At 52.3% G+C, this 18,965-nt stretch overlaps 6 protein-coding genes across 6 annotated transcripts; 3 read left to right on the top strand and 3 right to left on the bottom strand.

Moving 5' to 3' along the window:
- Nucleotides 1-1,700: 1,700 nt before the first annotated feature.
- On the top strand, nt 1,701-3,594 carry K489DRAFT_316176 (diacylglycerol O-acyltransferase 2A; the record flags this gene model as incomplete). The annotated part of the gene is made up of 3 exons (XM_033601142.1): nt 1,701-2,069; nt 2,397-3,305; nt 3,358-3,594. 3 exons carry the CDS (start codon nt 1,701-1,703, stop codon nt 3,592-3,594), a joined length of 1,515 nt encoding a protein of 504 aa, XP_033461585.1.
- Nucleotides 3,595-3,968: 374 nt separating this feature from the next.
- On the bottom strand, nt 3,969-5,811 carry K489DRAFT_423084 (uncharacterized protein; the record flags this gene model as incomplete). Its single annotated transcript, XM_033608248.1, has 4 exons — nt 5,276-5,811; nt 4,936-5,146; nt 4,640-4,847; nt 3,969-4,582 (listed from the first exon to the last, which is right to left on the bottom strand). Exons 1-4 carry the CDS (start codon nt 5,467-5,469, stop codon nt 3,969-3,971), a joined length of 1,227 nt encoding a protein of 408 aa, XP_033461584.1. The 5' UTR covers nt 5,470-5,811.
- Nucleotides 5,812-6,229: 418 nt separating this feature from the next.
- K489DRAFT_293586 (uncharacterized protein) lies at nt 6,230-7,039 on the bottom strand (the record flags this gene model as incomplete). The annotated part of the gene is made up of 1 exon (XM_033600253.1): nt 6,230-7,039. A coding segment is annotated over one exon (810 nt), but the record flags the coding sequence as incomplete, so codon positions are not given.
- A 1,248-nt stretch (nt 7,040-8,287) lies between these two features.
- K489DRAFT_387988 (putative P450 monooxygenase) lies at nt 8,288-10,217 on the bottom strand (the record flags this gene model as incomplete). The annotated part of the gene is made up of 3 exons (XM_033606371.1): nt 8,288-8,804; nt 8,874-9,918; nt 9,986-10,217. 3 exons carry the CDS (start codon nt 10,215-10,217, stop codon nt 8,288-8,290), a joined length of 1,794 nt encoding a protein of 597 aa, XP_033461582.1.
- An 842-nt stretch (nt 10,218-11,059) lies between these two features.
- On the top strand, nt 11,060-11,430 carry K489DRAFT_378973 (uncharacterized protein). The gene has a single exon (XM_033604532.1). It carries the CDS (start codon nt 11,124-11,126, stop codon nt 11,316-11,318), a length of 195 nt encoding a protein of 64 aa, XP_033461581.1. The 5' UTR covers nt 11,060-11,123; the 3' UTR covers nt 11,319-11,430.
- Nucleotides 11,431-16,505: 5,075 nt separating this feature from the next.
- Nucleotides 16,506-18,581, top strand: K489DRAFT_369404 (MFS general substrate transporter; the record flags this gene model as incomplete). The annotated part of the gene is made up of 4 exons (XM_033603032.1): nt 16,506-17,236; nt 17,305-17,923; nt 17,982-18,327; nt 18,406-18,581. 4 exons carry the CDS (start codon nt 16,506-16,508, stop codon nt 18,579-18,581), a joined length of 1,872 nt encoding a protein of 623 aa, XP_033461580.1.
- Nucleotides 18,582-18,965: the final 384 nt, after the last annotated feature.

Raw genomic sequence — 18,965 nt, 5'->3', positions numbered from 1 at the left:
CGACGCCGATCCACGGGATTGGGTGGTGTCTGACTCCGTCAGACTGAACAAAGACCTCAAAGAGGTCTTTTTTTACGCGACGCCGCGAGACGGCCGCGTTTTCAAGAGAGATGTCGACGACCGTCGCATCTGGGTGCATGGCACTCCGAGACCACTTTTCTAAGTTTGTCTTCCTCACATCTCACATCTCACAAAGGCTGACAATTCTCACAGGCTCGGACGCACCACACTCGCTTGATCCCACTACCACAAAAAAAGAAAACCACAAAAAAAATTCAAAACCACAAAACAATCACCAAAAAATCGATCACCTCGCCGACCACCCTGCCGGCCACTGCGCACTTCAGGGGCCTGCCCGTTTTGTCTTTCCTGGCGGATGCCTTGTACTCGCGGTAACGTTTGAGTCGGTGTCTGCCGGATCACTTCTCGGGTGCATGCGCCCAGTGTCGCGGTGGCATGGCTGGTGGTCTGGCCTCTTCCACAAGCCGCTGCCGGTGCCCGCTCAGCCTCGAAATCAGAGGTTCTTGCTTCTCTCAAGACTTTTTACCCTCACACCTGGCGGCGGCTCGAGGAGACAACCTCGTTAAAAAATCACTCTCACTCAGTGCTCGCACCTCAACGTTGGTGTGGGAGTCTAGTACGGACGCGCTCATCATGGTGAGGCGGACTGGAAGCCAAGACGAGCACACTCATTCGCTCTAGTATATAGACACATTCATTCAATACATTCATTACACTCTTCGTTCCAGCCTTGTCTTGTCCTCGTCCTTGCTCATGTAATTCGTGATCTTGAGGTCCTTGATGGTGTTGTTTCTTGTCATTGCCCTTGTGTCCCGCCGTTATGTTTTTGCCCTTGCCCTTGCCCTTATTCTTCATCGAAATCCTCTTGTTCTTGCCCTTATCCGCACATGATGCTCGTCTTTCTAAAGCACGACGTCGAAATGTATCGGATTATTCATCAGAGTGAACATATATCACGTTACCCATCGCAGCGAGCCTACATTAGGCTACCCATCGGAGTGAACATGCTTCAGATTACTCATCGGGATGAAGATATCGCAGGTTAGTCATCTTAGTGAAGATGTATTGTTTGCATGTGCGAATGTCGCTGTTGTCCGTGTCGCGTGAGGTTGTGGCCAACAGCGTTTCTGCCTGTCTCCCCCGGATTTTCCAACGCTCGCTGGCCGCGGACCGGGCGCATGTGCTACTGATGAGGGGGGAACTTTGCCCCGACCGGTGCGCTGCTCAAGTCACGTCATTGTGCAGAATTTGGGCAGTTTCCATCAAATTTCTCCCCGGACGGACGACTTTCAGGAAGCGTGCGGCTTGCATGACGAACGAAGCTGGAAAGTCGGGCGTTCCAGTGGGTTTCCCATCAAATTCCGCTGCATGCACGCACGCCTCCAGTCTTGCTCCACCGTCCGCACATGCATGCAGGTGTCCAGTACGTGCGCGCTTTTCACTTCGCTTGTTATATCATTCTTCCGTGTCTCAACGTCTTTGCTGTGAAGTCGGTCTGTTATCTCGCTCGGCTCTTCGGAGCACCTCTACAGTTTATATCTCGCTTCTCCTCACGTCGGCCATCCCTTCCTTTCGCTTCATTTGCTTTTATTGATTTGCTCACCCCGGCGCACATCATTGTCCGATCCTCACTAGCTTCTACATAGCCTGTGTCTAGCGCGATGTCTATCGTGGGCAGGATGACGCTCAACTCAGAGCCCGCCGATCCGACGCAACGCGCCCAGCACGGTCTCGAGCCAAAGAGTTTTGCTGAAGCTGTCGAGGAGGCATTGGAACGCGACGACGATAACTATCCCCTCGACGAATCTATCATCAAAGAGTCACCACCACAGCTCCACCACACACGCAGCACCAGTGAAGCGCGTCCATTGGGCGAAGTCATTGACGAGATTGAGCGAAGCCCAGCACCGGGAAGTCCTGTACTACGCCACCCTCGCGGTCGCCTGGAGAATAAGAAGAGCCACGACAGTCACATCGATACTGCGGATAAATCGAGCGCAATGTCTAATGGCTCATTCGACGGTCACCAACATGATCAGCACAATGGCGTCCCCGACGGTGCTGCGAACGGCCACAAGGGTGCGAATGTTGTCGGAGCCTCCTACGCGACACAAGACGCGGTCGCAGACAAAGAAAAGAGCAAGGGCCGGAGCCGGAGGGACACATCTGAACCGCGGACACCAACTCGCAAGGCGACAAATGCCCCATCTGACCAAACGCTGAAGGTCAAAAAGACTTCGAGATCACGGCCGGAGTCTGTGGCGGACGGTTCTCTCGACGGAGCATCTGAATCAGGCACACTCATTTACGAAAGTCTGCGCAACAAGAGCGGTGAGAACTTGGCATCGGTAAAGCCGCCGACCGCAGCATATAAGCTCAGTCTTTCATCAAGACAGGACAAGATCGAGCCATCGGAGCAAGAGGACTCAGAAGGAAGACCTCAGCTCTCGCGCCAGCTGTCGCTCGTGTCGGGTCGCAAAGCAGGCGCAGGCTGGGCATCAAGCGCAATTCGTTGGGCACCGCTCAATGTCCCGGTCCAACGACGATTACAAACACTAGTTGTCCTGCTGCACACCATCTCAATCGTTGGCATGCTCGGAATTTTCTTCTTCATCTGTGCCATACCACTGTCGTGGCCCCTTGTCGTTCCGTATCTCATTTACCTAACATTCTCCCGAGCTGCTGTAGATGGCAAGCTCGCGCATCGATCTGAATGGCTGCGCTCGAGCAAGCTGTGGTCCCTCTTCGGTGCATACTTTCCTGCTCGTCTACACCGGAGCCAAGAGCTTGAGCCTACCAGGAAATACATTTTTGGCTATCATCCCCATGGAATCATCTCACATGGCGCCTTCGCTGCCTTTGCGACCGAGGCTCTAGGCTTCGGTCAACTATTCCCGGGTATCACAAACACTCTCCTCACCCTGGACGCCAACTTCAGCATCCCTCTGTATCGAGACTGGGCACTTCGCTTGGGCCTTGCCTCAGTCAGCCGCGAAAGCTGCGAGAATCTATTGTCCAAGGGTGGTATCAATGGGGCAGGAATGGGACGCGCGATCACGATAGTCATCGGCGGAGCCCGCGAGAGCCTAGATGCTTCACCAAAATCGATGAAACTCGTGCTCAAGCGACGCAAAGGCTTTGTCAAGCTCGCGATTCGTACGGGCGCTGATTTGGTGCCCGTGCTATCCTTCGGCGAGAACGATCTATACGACCAGCTCGACGGCAAGAGTCATCCCTTCGTTCACAGACTTCAGCTCGTAGTGAAGAAGTTCATGGGCTTCACGGTAAGATACAATGCCTCTCCCTGTTCCTTCATACGCTGACATGCTATCACAGGTTCCACTATTCCACGCCCGTGGCGTGTTCAACTACGATGTCGGCATCATGCCCTACCGCCGACCGGTAAACATTGTCGTCGGAAAGCCGATCCGCGTGCGGCAAGCGGCACAGCCAGATCCGGCCTACGTTGACGAGCTCCATGCGAAATACGTCGATGAGCTTGTTGGCATTTGGGAGGCGTGGAAGGATGATTTCGCGCCGAATCGGGAGTCAGAACTTGAACTTGCCGAGTAATCTCCCCTCTCTGCTTCTCTTTTTCTCTGTTTTTGGGTTCGTCCTCCCGGGAAGTTGATCTGGATTTGCGGAGGAGCAGGAGTTAGGTTGGGCTCTGAGGTTCTCCAAGCTGCGTCTGAATGTCTGCAAATTCCAACGCTTGGAGCACATAATGGGAAGGACTTCACGACACGAATGTGTCCAAGACTCTCACCCATGCTCGGGCGGGCAGTATATCGGTATTCTAGGATGAGGAAAAGTTACATTCTTATTCATAAGCTATGATGGCTGATGTCCAGCGTTAGATAGCCGACCCGATTTCACTCTCCATATCGCTTGACGTATTCAGATCACTCAAGGGCGCCAAGTGATCTTGTTTTCTCCTCTGGTTGTCATCAATTCACCACCCGTTCCTCCCTCGCCAGACGCTGCTCCTCTCCATGCCGGTGCCGGTGCTCCTCACGCTGCTGAAACTCCCTCTCCTGCTGCTGAGACTCTCTCTCTTGCTGCTGAAACCCTCTCTCTTGCTGCTGGCGCTCCTTCTCCCGTTGTCGTTGAGCCTCTTCACGATGTCGTTTGAGCCGAGCCTGTGCAGCCGCTTCCTCCATTCTTTTCAGCTCCACCCGTTCATAGCGTGCGTGAGCCCGCCACTCCTCCGCCTGGACGGGGTCCGATGCCAGCGAGGCATTTTTCTCGCAGGATCGGATCCATTCTTGTTTGTTGCGGATGGCGGTGGCGGCGTCGTTGGAGGACAGTTCCATTCTTGTGGAAGAGGGTCTCGACAACGGCGCGATTGTGAACTTTGCTGTCGTGGTGTGGTATCCTGGGCTGGTTGGGACTTGGACAGTAATGGTTATACAAGTCTTGGAAATGTACCTTGATTGACATTTACCTTTGACTTGCAAAGAGTACGGAAACGCTGTTGTATTTGGTCTTCGATGGACGACTGTACAGTCACGCAGATCGCTCATAAGCCTTGCCTCAGCGATCTCGAACTTTGTGGACGAACCTCAATGAACCGTCAAGCATGAAGTTGGAGAATGCAGGACCTTACGAAGGCACATACGTCTAGTAATATGACCATTTATCCTGATATGTATCACACGTATGACGTTCGGTTGTTGATCTGAACAACGACCCGAGGTGGTACAAATTGGCCCAAAACCGGTGTGCTGTACGTAAGACAAAGACAATGCAACAGGTTCGAGGGTCGCAAATTGTACACGAGAGGGGTCATGGAACTTTGAAAGAGGCTTCGTTATCGTCGTACGTATCTATCTGTAATTCAAGTAATATATTGGTAGGGTGAGGTTCTTGAACCTGAGTAGGCGTCTCGTGTGGACACGATCCTGATAGACACACCGAAGCTGCTGCAATTGCATCACGATATACCTCCTGTCGGTGGATCCCGGCAAAGGATACATAGGCTGTCATGCGAGTAGGGTGGAGTGCATGCACAGTGCGACGGTAGCAAAAACCGTTTGGTGTGATTGGACTGATGCTGTGACCGGAGCGCACATGTTCATAAGAAGGCGGCATGTCATTGCTGGACCACGCGAATCTCGCGCATGCACTTTGACATTGTTGTAGTGCTGGCTAGAGAGGATGGTCATTGTTGTCATCTCGGCCCGCGCTGTCCTGCATTGCATTGACCACTGCCTTGCGGCGGGAAGCAACTTGCACCATGACTCGGAGCGCGCACCGAGCTCGGTTGTTTCCGGCAGCGTCGAAAGGCGCGAGATTTTTCAGGTTCGTAGTGCCGCCTGCGAATAGATGTCGCTCAGGAGATCGTCCTAGTGGTGCCACGTGTGCAGAGAGTCTTCCGCACCGAGGGGACACAATGTAGTGCAAGTCTAGCCCGACGCGCTGCACACGCTCGTGCGCTATCGTGCACATCCGATGAATCTTCGACTTCGCACGGCTGGAGTGCCGAATCCGACGTTATGAGTCAAGAACGGTCGGCAGATACACTGGTACATGGATCAATTGAATCGCACGAGGCATTCCGATGATTGATCCAACACTCGTCTTCCTGACAATTGATCGAAACGCGTATCACGCCGATGACTGATACAACACTCGTCAGCTTTTCTAGATAGAGTTGGGTGTCAGAGTATGAGCTCGTTTTCATTGAGCTGTAAAAATGTCCCGTCCGATTTGACCAATTGCTATATCAATCAGCGAGGAACATCTTGCGGCATGTAATACTTGACCCTCTCTCGAGCCAAGTGGACTCCACGTCGTGAGCAACAGGCGACCATGCTATGCGTAAGCCAGGAGCCTTGACGACTATCGCTTTCTTGAACTAGCATTTGTCAAGATGTCAAGAAATCTCACGACGCCTTCAGAAAACGTCGCCCCTGTCACGTGGAGGCGGTCGAGTTCGGGCGCCGCGAGCGCTCGCGAATGAGGACACACGATCCGCATGTTCAAAGAGCGCCAAGCTCCATGCCGAATCGCCGACGGAAGCCATTCGTGCGACTGGACGCAGAGCACGTGAGGGATGAGAGAGGGTCGAGTCTACCCGATCGAGGCGCACAAACTCATCGGGATCGAGGTCATGGCTACTCTTAAACTCGCTGCCACCACCTCCGTAGCAGCTCGAGGCGAATCCGACGGAGGTTTTGAGGAGATTTTCGCCTGGCTGGGCATTGCGTACGTGTTTCACCAGCTTTCCAAGAACTGCGAACTCCAATTTGAGCTTGACGGAGTATATGATGCCCTTGAGTAGCGTTTGGAGGATGTACAGTGATGCGCCCTCCAGTCCGAGTATGACAAGATCCATGATGATGATGATTGCATTGATAGCAATCAGCTGCTTCATGGTCTTGCGCGTGCCTTCTTGGAGTGATACCTGGAGTAGTCGAATCGTCTCGAAGATGTAGATGGACGATAGGATGGTTTCTTGAACGAAGAAGCCCGCCATTTGGATTTTCTCCATGATGTTATAAGCGAGCCCAAATTTCGTGCTGGAGTCAATCCCGTTGGCGCCGAAAGTGAGGACAGTCGTCGGTATATGTAGAACGACAGCGTTGATGATGATCATCCATTTTGTGATACGCAGGATGCGCTGACCGCGCGCGCCCCTGCCTGCTACCAAGTGCAGCCGTGACCATAACACGACTGATTGACCTGTGACCATAGGCCACCAGCCCATAGTAAGGAGCACGATAGCTAGCCAGCGAGCATTGCTGTTGGCACCAACAGGAGGGAAGATAGCTAGATACTTGATGAGAAAGCCCATGGCGTAAGGCGTGATACCCAGACTTGCCAGCATCAACGACCAGAAGTAGAGCCCTCGATATCGGCGGAAGCTTAGCAGGATCATGACCACCAGTTCCACTGCATTGTATACTGCCAGGCCGGAGAAGAAGACGACACATATCCGAAAAGAATGGCTTTCGCTGTCGTAGCCTTTGGTGACGCCTGCGCCAGGCAAGAGCCACGAACTTTCGCTAGAAGCCATCTCGCTGCTGGCGATCAAACTCGTGGTGAAGGCGAGGACTAATCCAGGGCAGTGCTTTGTCTAAGCATTGCAGTCCTGCCGATAGTGGGGTCTTAGCTCGTCTTCGGCTTGTAGTTCAAAAGTCGAATGATGCCGATTGCGTTCAAGTGGATGAGAAGTGGTAGTGCGGTCCTTGATATTGTAGCGTTTCTAACGGTAGCAATGCAGTGAGGTTACGGTTGCTGTTTAGAAATCTTTCGGCGAGCGCGAGTATAAGGACGAGGACGACCGTTAGGACTAAGTCATGCCAAGTGCGTCCTTACGCCTCGATACGATCAAAATCGTCATTCACGGTTGACGAGTCTATCCGGGCTGGTGCTGCCTAGAACGTGGACCGAAAACTTCACGATCCGATCCTCGCCGGCATGCGATCCGATCATTTTGGATCGTCGTCCTGAGACACGGGCAGGTAAGGTACCATGCATGTGTGTCTCCGTTGCTGTGATCGTCATTGGCCCGAGGGCTCGCATAGCCATGGGACTGATGATTGCGCAGGCGGAGTTGCTAGATGGGGAAAGCAGGTGACGTGCGTTGTTTCAGTGCTCAAACTCTCGTCCCCAGGTCAACCATCAGCAAGTTCGCAACATTCATGCATGTGCGTTGAGGAACCAACTTCGCATCGTGCGCCTGTGTAGATACTCCTACGCAAAACCCATTTATGCTGACGATATCTGATCGATTTACTCCGGCCTGCCTATGTAGACACTCTTGTATCTCTCAAAGCGTGGCGTCCGTTGCTACAATCACTGTGGGTCAACGTAAGTGCGGAGGCCTATCAGCTGCGGGACCTGTGCAAAGCAGTAGCCTGCGGTCTTACGATGATGTGATTCAATACCTGATGACTAGCCTCCTCCTAGCCACCATGAGACAGATCGTCCTGGCAACAAATCATCCAAGGACTTCGTCCACGTGATCAACTGTGTCGAGATGACTTTTGCTGATGAAGGTATTTCGTCGGCTTCGTGGTCACCATTTCCCATGGTATGCTTAAGAGAGATACAGTAGAAAACGCATCTAGATATTTCAGGCTCCAAATCAAACCTTCCAGGGTCATCAAAAAGGTCAAAAACGTTTCCCCATGCCTACCAAACTCCAATTCAACCAAATCCGATACCGCCGTCATTCATTCGACTCGGCTCAAAGCAAACTTGCCGAAATGCGAAAAGGATCAATATTTTGCGAAACACAGCACAGCTCAACACTGGGCTCTTACACGCCAGGGCCGTACGTGCGTGCAGTCTTAGGCGCCTGCTCAGCGAGGCCATCCCAGGCATATAGCTCCTCTCCATGCTTGCGGGAGACATCCCAACGTGTCTTGCGCTCCTCAGGCGTCGCCTTGACCAGCGTGGCGCCCTCAGGGAACTCGGTGAGGATGATTCGCCGCTTCTCCTCGCTCCGTACACGCACCGAGCATGGGAACGGCTTCGACATAGTGATGACCCACGGAGCGGTTTCATACCATGGCACGGGGTTATCGCGGCCAGCGAGACCTTCTGAGCGCTTGATTTCGAAGGCCCACATCATCGAACCGATTAGGGACGTGAGCTCCATCTGAGTGAGATCGACACCTGGGCAGCCCCGATTACCATAGCCGAATGCCTTGTCGCCGCGAAGGTTGGGGAATTCGGTCAGTGGCTCCTGATAGGTGGGATATTCCGGTTCCAGCCATCTTTCAGGGATGAATTCATTGCCGCGCGGATATAGGCTGGGTTCGCGAGAGATCAGACTGTAAGTGCTGTCAGTACTCATGATGTATAACGATATGTTGCTTCCTTTGATGGAAGATTTGACTCACTAGTGATTGGCGTGCAAGATGGCGCCTTTGGGAATAAAGTAGCCTTCGTAAACATCGTCCTCCATCGCAACATGAGGGACACCGAGCGGGGTGGCCTGACGCCAGCGGATGATCTCCTTGACGGTCGCTCGTAGGCGTGGCAGACGCGGAAAGTCAGCAGCTGTCGGGACACGGTCACCACAAACCTCATCGATTTCCTCCTGCACCTTTAATTGCCATGAAGGATAGTGGCACATAGCAAGGAAGAAAGCGTGGAGAGGACCTCCGACTGTTGCGATGGCGACAAAGGAGCTAGAGCCGATAGCATGAGCGGCCTCGTAATAGCTCAAATGCTCGGCACCTTTCTCCTTCTCCAGCCATATGCGGCTCCAGCACTCGGGCGCGTTGCCGGCATCGTGTTTCTCTTTAACGTCTTGGAGAGCCTCGCAAAAAGCATCTGTCATCTCCTGCTTGCGAACTTTTTCTGCTTGCTTGAAAGGCGAGATGGCCTCAGGCAAGTTGGCGAGAAAGGTGAGCTTGTTGACAATAGGTCCCGCGGGCGAAACTGCCTTAAGAATGACCGGAATGATTGTAAGGAGCTTGCTGCCGTGCTCTGGGTCGCCCCAAGCCACACCGGCGATGGTACGGGCACAGTGCACCAGCATGTGCTCGGACCAGCGCTCAGGAGACTCCAGAAGACGACGCACAGTCCGCTTGTTCTCGTCCGCCGGCCAGCCGTAAAACGTGCGCGGGTTCGCATGTCTCATGATGAGATGCATGAAGTTCTTGTAGCGTCTGAATTGTTCACCGTAACCCATTAGCGGGAGAATCTCAGATCCCTCCCGGACGCCGACAGCACCGGGGAGAGCGTTGCGATCGCAATAATTTCGTTGGCGCGTGACGAAGAGGTCGTGAGCGATCTTGTCCGTCTCGATCCAAATATGAAGGGTGCCCATGACTTTCCACTCATAGATAGGCCCCATGGTCTTGTGAAGGTTGCCAAAGTGCCAAGCGGCCTCAATTCCAGGACCTGGGACATCCCAGAAATGACCAGCATAGGGCAACCCTATACGAAACGTGTCAGTTGCCGCGATTGATGTCAAAGCATAACAGTAGGGACAAAGAAGACATACCCCATTGCCTTGGTAACCGTTTTACGCCTGGCGGGAGTTTCTGTTTCTTGCCTAGACCAAAAGCCTTGGCCAGCACGAAAAGGACAACCAAGGAGAATCCAAAAATGACTGTCGGTGAGAATGCTGTGAGTCGCAGAGGAGAAGGGGCGTCCAACTGGGCGGCATCAACCTTGTTGGAGGCATTGTCGAGGCCATAAACGGATGCCTCTTGAAGCTGGATGGACTGAGCCATGGTCGTGGTGTTCTGATGTGCAGTCGCTTTTGGCCAGCGACAAAGTCTTGTTCAGAAGCAGACGGGAAAGAAATGCAAAAGGCGAGAAAATAAAATGCGAGAATAAAAGGCCATATGACGACTGCGAGCGAAACGTGGTCGCACGAGGCCTGGTGCACCTCCTGCTATTGATTACCAGGCAGTGTTTGGGCGCCACCAGTTAGAGATCAAGATGGAACTTCTTCGGTACGGAGCCAACGCATATCCGGAGCGACGTGGAAACGGCTCAGAGCAAGAGTGTGGAGGATGGGGGCCGGGGGGTATCCGGATTTGGCAAACGCAGGGTCGGACACGTTACGATCGCCAACGGACATGGGAGGAGGAGGAGGTGGATGGCATCGCTCATGAGCACGAGCGTAAAGGGAGGTATGATGATGAGTGAGATGAATACACGAACGATGATACTTATTTTTGTCGCTCCTTTTTGCCTTCAATCGCTGCTCTCTTCCGCGTGTGAGCGAAGACGAAAAGCAGTATAATCAGCAAAACAGACTGAGGGAGGGTGAGCAGTGGTGGCAGCAGCGAGAATCAGCGAACCGTACGGACGGATTGTATCGATAGCCGTGTGTGATGGTACTGCATAGACTCACAGTCCCGGGATGTCGTTCTCACCCACCTTGTCGGACAGCCATGCTTCGGTCTGAAATGGAAGCTATTCTGAGCTTCCTCGTGCACATGATCCTTCTCATGTGAGACGCTTTTGCATCACCTCAGATACGCGATTCTTACCTGCGTTGCAACAAGTCAGTTGTTGCCCATCGCCCTACAAAAGAGACGAGGTGGATAAGAGGATGATGTTCGCTTCGGCGGATGCGGAGAGCCGTTTCTCACGCGATGGATGCCAGGGCTGGATTAAGCAGTTCCGATATGGCGCTGGCCTATGCAGCTAAAAGCTCTAGCTGTCTTGTGCTATGCTCCTCACTCTTCTTCAATATTACCCAGCTATGCACCATCCTTGGGCCTCAACATTGGAGACACCTTCTGATAGCGATCGCACGTGTTTTGATATATGTTTTATTGGAGTGTCTTGTGAGAGCCGTGATATCTTTGCTTTCCTGTTGATGGTCCTGCAAAACGATGGACAAACGTCGCGACAACGGAAATGGGGAGGGAAGGGGCTTCGCAGGCTTCAACGGCTGTGCAGGAAGCAGCACATTCCCACATTGACGACCGAGTAAACAACAGACAAAGAGATATTCGACCGAATCACAAGCGAGGCTGACTTGAACTCGTCAGCCCGGTCGATCGATAGACGACGAATCTACCAATGACATGCTCATCATGACCTTCCAGATGTCAGCACTGCTATCAGAAAAACGTCTTACGACTCCACGGCACACGCTCGTCAATCTCATCCATGCGGTATCTCGCTCCATACCTAATAATTATCTGAGCGTCCTTGGGCGGAGTTCGGCTCGGCGCTTGGTGCCGTGACAACAGTTCTCACCGAGTCAGCTCTATCTATATTGGTTCGCTGACCACACTCGTGACGCGGATGGCACATACCACCGCGCTTCCATTATTGTGATAGTACAGTATCTGACCATTCGAGCCGGGCCACGATCTCTCCGCTTCGACCGCTTTTTGCGCCTTCCATCGTGAATTTTGCAAGACGATCAAGCCTGACATTTAAAATTCACCACAATCACCTGTGATCATAGTCAAAATGCACATATGTCTCGGGAGACACAATCATGGTGCGACTGACGGGCAAATTTCCCGGTACTGTAGACCAAGTGCTGGCTGCTGCAGCTTCAAGGGTCATCGTGGCCCAAACGCCGTGGCTTACGGAGCTCCGACCCGCGGACCCGTTCAAGCTGCGAATGTGTGCAGACAACTATCATCACATTCACCATGACGGAGGCCATGATCCAAGAAAAAGGACAATATCATGCATTTGCTGCCCGGCAACACAAATGCCTACTCGTGCAACTTCGGCTTCATTCGGCCAGGCTGTGCGGGTGCGCTCCTTCGATCAACTTCCTTTCCAGCGCTTTGAAATATCCGCACAACTTTGAGGTCCCATCCGATGGAATGGGCCTCAGATCTCATGCAATCTATTGACGATCTTGACTTGAGGAGAAGAGCGGTGGCAGAAATCTGGTTCATGCTGCAGCCTATTGAATGCGGTCTGCAGGCTCCCCTGGAGTACTATGCGAGAGTATGCACATCTTTAGTCCGTGGACACGTAGGGCGATCCGTCACATGTCCGTCCTCAAGGTCGCTATCTACAGTAAGCAATCAAATGCCTCGAGGTATTTTCATCGGCGGTGCACAATTCGACACAGGCACTGCAGAAAGATCATCCAATATCATCAAGCCGCAGGCCCGCATAAAAACATTTCATGGGCATCACAAGCTGGTGTTTGGATGCTGTGCAAAGGGCGGTCAGTTCAACTTCGACTTCCATTGGCTCCCCGTGTGTCAAAGATAGAAAGCACATCGCAGTCTGATGCATTTTCTCCGGTTGCACCATTTTGATGATCCCGTGTCGCGTGTGATCATGTCCTCCCTCACATACGCAACATCACCGCTGTTACCTTGTGAACATGAACTCTACACGATCTTATCACCCAGGCTGATATGTTGTAACTGCATCTGTATCCTGGAAGCGAAAACGAGGGTTGACCAAAATCGAGCATTTAGGGTTCGATCCGATGTATCACGTGATCTCATGGACTCGGATCATGGCTCCCAAGTGCTGACAGATATGAGAAGTCTTCGCGATAGAGGTATCGTACATACGTGAATGAGAGAAACCGGAGGCAAAAGACGAGTGGCCACGCCTCCAGGGAGCTGTATCTTTTTCAAGGACAGAATTGACTTTGACTTATTGACCCCAATGGAGATTCATCGCCACTTGAAGAACTCTCGAGACGTTGAATATCATGGTATTTGAGATAGGGACAGGTCGTGTCAGCGTCTTGGGATCAGAAGTCCGTCTCAAGAACTCGTGTTCCAGTCTATCTGAAATGGATGATTTTCGACACAGACCCCTTTTCACATGAAAATGTGTTTGGCCCTATTGTTCGTCGAAAACAAATTTCAATCTTCCTAGCTTCCGCGTGACTTTTGTGACAATGCAAGAATGAGGCATATTCGCCAAATGTTGAGAATGATAGGTGGAGACGAGTCCGAGGGGCCAGTGGCGACGGTGGAGAATTTTTACGTGAACGGCAAACACATTTGTCAGGTAGATTTCTCGCCGGACACTTTTCTCAGCGAACGGGAGTTCATTTATATACTATCGGCAGTGAAACGAGCCATGTAAATTTCGCATCGCCTTCACACGATTGTGGCCACCAAGCAACAGGGGCTTCGCGTGGCTTCATTCTTCGTGAAGATCAAATGGCACTTTTGTTTGCTAGTGAAGCGTAGGCCTTTCCCCTTTCCATTCTCACGGTGGCAGATCTGCGCCGCGTAGAGATTCCGAGTTTGGGCGCCTTCGGTAGAAATTGGTGGCGAGTGACAGGCACAAGCGCCATCTCATCTCGTGAGTTGACGCGATCGAGCGACGGCTGCTATGCCGAACGTGCTGGATCTTTGTTTTTGCTCCACAACCACTGGAGCAGTCGGGAAAAGACCCTCCTATTGTCCGTCTCAGTAGCCTCGGCAAGGGTCGGGAGGACAAATTCACGTGTCGTCCTTCAGGATGTCTACAAATGCGAATAAATCCGGCGAGGAAAAGGCTCTCAGACAGAGGAATAATCCCTAGGAAGTCACGGTGACCTCGCAATGGTAGATTTCAAAGATGAGGTTTCTCCAATCATGATGACCCATCATGATGGCGGCGGCTCTGACGGAAACTGAAGCGGCAACACTCGGCATTATTGTCTCGGTGCACTAAGCACGTAGAACAACGGTGCAATTGAAGCACTGACCCGAGATTGAATATGCTGACGATGACAGGCATCATCGCCCTGGACTAGAATATCACGCTACGGGTGTTCCGAACCTTCCAACGTTCTCAGGAACGTGGCCCTAACAATATCAACACAACAGCAGGCACGACGTGGACACTTGATATATTGCAATGTAGATGCGGCTGTACTTTGCATGTTTCGACAGGTATCGAATAAAGATGCGCCGCCGTATTGATCATGACGGTTTTTGTTGTTTGTGCAGGTCTTGTTCTTGATATCTCAGTCATCAACGGGCCAACGTTGTAAATTGACGTCATTGCTAGTCCACTGGGCACGTACCTAGATATTCTTAAATCTTCATTCAGACGTTTGAAGGGCAGAGAGCTGATATGTTTTTCAATTTTCGGAGAAATCTCATCGCCGATGGGCCACCAAATTAGACCTCCAATACATTGCTGCTGACGATTTAAATGTGAAAACTTGTGGTTAACTGTAGAAATGATCATGATGCTGATTGGTACCGCAGGGAATAGCAAAGGCAACGTAAATATTTCTTCGCTAGTCCTGCGATACTGGGGCACTACGAAAACGCCACTGACGCCGGGTCAGATCGTTGCGTTTTGCGGCTACAGTGAACGCCGGGGCTTTCTGTCACAAGTTGTCAAAGTGCCGTCCTACTGCTGTAGTGATAAAGATCGTCGGAAGTGAGGGACAATTTTCTGATGACTGGCGGTGGGCCGGGTGCTCCACATATTCGAGCAGCGTGGTGATTGAACAAGATGTGCGTGTGTCCGGAACCGGTGTGGAAGATCTGCCCTATGAGAACCAGTCCTGTCTGAGATCACTCCAGCGCTTGTTGTGTGATGCACCTGCGTTTTCGACTGTTCCGCCGCCTGTGCTGGCGAGACATGCAGTATGAAGGACAGCCTCGAAATGGTCTTATTTGGTCTCGGTCTCATGATACCGATTGCGACGCAGACACAGCAGGTTTGTCTGCTAGAAGTGTGTTTCGGGAGAAGAAGGTCACCTGCCCTCTGGCGTCATAGGCGAAGCCTTCTGGAGAACGGGGCATTTGAAGGAGCGCGCTGACGATGCCAAAGATGACGACGATGTTGTTGGTACATTATCATCATAATGTGGAGGAGAAATCCTTTACAGACCTTTACAGGCCGTCCGTGCCGCTGACATGCAGAATGGACAGAGGGCCCATACACACCACAATACGAGGGAGGCCCTTCTCTCTTGGGACGCTGCTCTTGTGTGCATTGTCGCATTGATCGTCATCAATCTTAATTATAACAGGAGCAATGCGTACTGCATTTCGATGAGACGCAGTCGGTGGGGCGATGTTGCAGTGTGTGCTGAAATGTCTCCGCGAAAGAGGCCGCCCACTTCCCCCATGTCTTTGGCCACCACATGCCGCCGCTATGCATCGCCCATGCACCTGGCCCCCTCTAGAAGAAAATCCGGTCCACGCGAGCAATCTTCTCGTACGGTGTAGCGGGACGCCAATGATATTCGATCGAAGTTTGTGGGGAATCGTTAGACTTTTGCACCTTCTGGGGAGCATTCTCACTACCTAGGTACAGTACACTGTCCTGTCACGCCGGTGTGTATCCGAGAGCCGTGTTCCAGCGATGCAGACAGACAACGTGATGCCGATCATCAAGAAAAATGCGACGGTGTGAGAGCAGATTGCTAGACACTCGTCCCTGGGTGGCATGTGCTGACGATCCATTCCGCTTTCAATTCTCTCGTTTACAAGCACAAGCACCTGTGGGGTAGGCCACGGTAATGTAGGCGGCGTAACATTTCAGATGGAAATCGATCATAGCCCGGATATTTAGATATAGGCCAGTCAATGTGTACTGGGGTATCTTCAAGGACAGAACCCGTCTTCCAAAAATCCTAAACAGGGACAGAGACACCGAAGACATGGACGTAATCTCTTCCTGAACAGAAGTGTGGAAAGCGAGGGAGGGGATAGTTCCACGGTGATTTTACGGCGTCTGCTGGGCCGTACGGTCAAAGCTTGTTCGGGCTTCAGGACTGCGCGCTCTCCTCGGCAAAGGATTGGCAAACGTCATTCTACAGCACGAAACCAAAGCCAAGGATGCACGACTCACTGCTTCCCATCCTGAATGTCGCCCATTAATATAATCACGCCGGCCGCCGTCATGCTGGGCAACCCAAGCTCTCCTGTGGAAGTCTTCTGTCTTCCTAAGCCTTTTCGCCCAGCGCGCCTCTTTTCTTGATCGCGCGTGTTGCCGAGTATCTTGACCTCCCTCTATACATGTCACATACATAGACATTCCTGTTCTCAGCCTGTCAGCATTGTGTCACCCTTCCTTCCGCGTCTTGGACGAACACAGGAGAAAGAGAAGTCATGGCGGGCGCCAAAAAGGGCACCCATTTCGCCGAGGATCCGCCACAGGTCCTCAATCAAGCCGACCTCGATCGTGCCAACGGACGCCTTAACGAGAAAGACGGCGCTGACGGCGACAACTCCTCCAAGGAAGATGTCGCTGATGCCCAGAAAGACCGTAAGGCAAACGGTGTCGATCTGGAGAAGCTCGGCAGCAACGACAAATATGAGATCACCGAGGACGACTGCTACGATGAGCTGGGTTTCTCGTTCCCGACCTGGAAGAAATGGTACATCCTCACAGTCATCTTCATCGTCCAGGTATCGATGAACTTCAACACCTCGCTCTACTCCAATGCCATTACCGGCATTTCAGAGGAGTTCAATGTCAGCGCGCAGGCCGCCCGTTGTGGTGCCATGATCTTCCTCGTAACATACGCCTTTGGCTGTGAGCTCTGGGCGCCCTGGTCTGAAGAATTCGGTCGCTGGCCCATCTTGCAGCTATCCTTATTCTTGGTCAACATCTGGCAACTGCCCGTTGCCTTGTCCAAAAACTTCGCCACGATCATGGTCGGTCGCGCCTTGGGTGGTTTGAGTTCGGCTGGTGGATCGGTCACCCTCGGCATGATTGCCGATATGTGGGAATCGGACAACCAACAGTACGCTGTTGCGTACGTCGTTTTCTCGTCAGTTGGAGGTTCCATTCTGGGACCTATCGTAGGTGGTTTCACAGAGCAATATCTGGACTGGCGGTAAGTTGGACAACATTCGTCTTACCTTGTGTTACGACAGCTGAACCTTTGCTGATCATTCTGAACAGATGGTGTATCTGGATCCAGCTCATCTTTGGCGGTGCCGTTCAGGCGCTCCACTTCTTCACCGTGCCCGAAACCCGCACCACTCGCATGATGAACAAAATTGCCCAGAAGCGGAGAAAGCAAGACCCCACAGCCAATGTCTGGGGTCCTGATGAATTGGTTCCATTCCGCGACCGTTTCTCCGCTAAGGAGATCCTCAAGACCTGGATCCGACCTTTCCATATGTTCGTGACCGAGCCTATCGTGCTGGTCCTGTCCTTGCTTTCTGGGTTCTCCGACGCACTCATCTTCATGTTCATCCAATCCTTTGGCATTGTTTACGGCCAATGGGGGTTCTCGGTACCACAGGTTGGACTGGCCTTCATTTCGATCGGTGTCGGTTATGTCATCGCATGGATCAGCTTTTTCCCTGCTATCAGAAGGAATATCAAGCAGCGTGAAGCTAAGCCGGAAGACGAGCGAGTACAATTCGAAGGACGCCTGTGGTGGTTACTATGGACTGCACCATGTCTACCAATAGGCTTGATTGGATTCGCTTGGACGATTCAAGGCCCGCCAATTCCCTGGATCGCATCTATGATTTTTGCCGCGGTGGTCGGTATCGCCAACTACGCCATTTACGTAAGTTTCCACATTAGGCAATTGCATCATCGAGATTTGTTTACTGATCATTTTGCAGATGGCGACCATTGACTACATGATTTGCGCCTACGGCCCATACTCGGCCTCCGCTACCGGTGGAAATGGATGGGCGCGTGATTTCTTGGCCGGTGTTTTGACCGTCCCTGCCACTCCTTTCTTCCTCAACATTGGAGCTGACAGCGGTCGCAACCTCGAATATGCCACCACTATCCTCTTCTGCATTTCCTTCGTGCTGGTTATCGCCGTGTACGTCATCTACTGGAAGGGGCCGGCGCTGCGCAAGCGATCGCCATTCGCCCAGGCTCTAGCCGACGAGGGCGCCAAAGAAGGTCATCGTCCCAGCATCATGCGTGGCGAGTCGGTTTACAACAGCCGCCAGAACAGTAAGTTGTGCCCCTGAAGCAAGAATACCTTGCTCTTCCTCTGCGAAGACAAATGCTAACCTCTGTGACTTCCAACAGGCATCGCCGCCGCCGCCACAGGTGCCCAGCGACCCACTATGAACGGACGCACTTACAGCCAACAGCAACGCTTCTTCGGCGAGAATCGCTCCGGTCGCAACACACCCTCTGCGAGCAGGTCGAATAGTGTTGCCAACATGCACCGCAAGCCTCACCCGGCTGGTGTCGCTCACTGATGAATGAGAGGGAGATGCCGAGCTTTGAAAATTACATGTTGCAAGACATTGGCAGAAGTGCATTGTGTTGGTTGCGCAGGAATGAGCCGCCTCGAGGAAGGAACCCGCAATGTTGCGCTTGTTTTGATAGGATCATTCAGTTCGTTACGGCTGGACAGGCGCAGACTATGGATATTGGAACGTCGCTTTCTGACGTCCACGGATGCTTTTGAGTGGAGATCATGTCTTCGCGTCTGACGTTTTCGACGGCGGGAATACCATTGGGGAGATTGCATTTGGGACTCGGCCAGGACGAAACTATACAATGTGAACGAATGATATGACCAAAGATTGCTTCCGTGAAATTTTCGAGATTTCGGTGCTATCGAAATGTACTGCATTGAT

This window comes from Dissoconium aciculare, assembly GCF_010015565.1.
Source record: "Dissoconium aciculare CBS 342.82 unplaced genomic scaffold K489scaffold_4, whole genome shotgun sequence".
In the NCBI taxonomy this organism is placed as follows: domain Eukaryota; kingdom Fungi; phylum Ascomycota; class Dothideomycetes; order Mycosphaerellales; family Dissoconiaceae; genus Dissoconium; species Dissoconium aciculare.
This window is presented reverse-complemented; position numbering and strand designations above follow the sequence as displayed.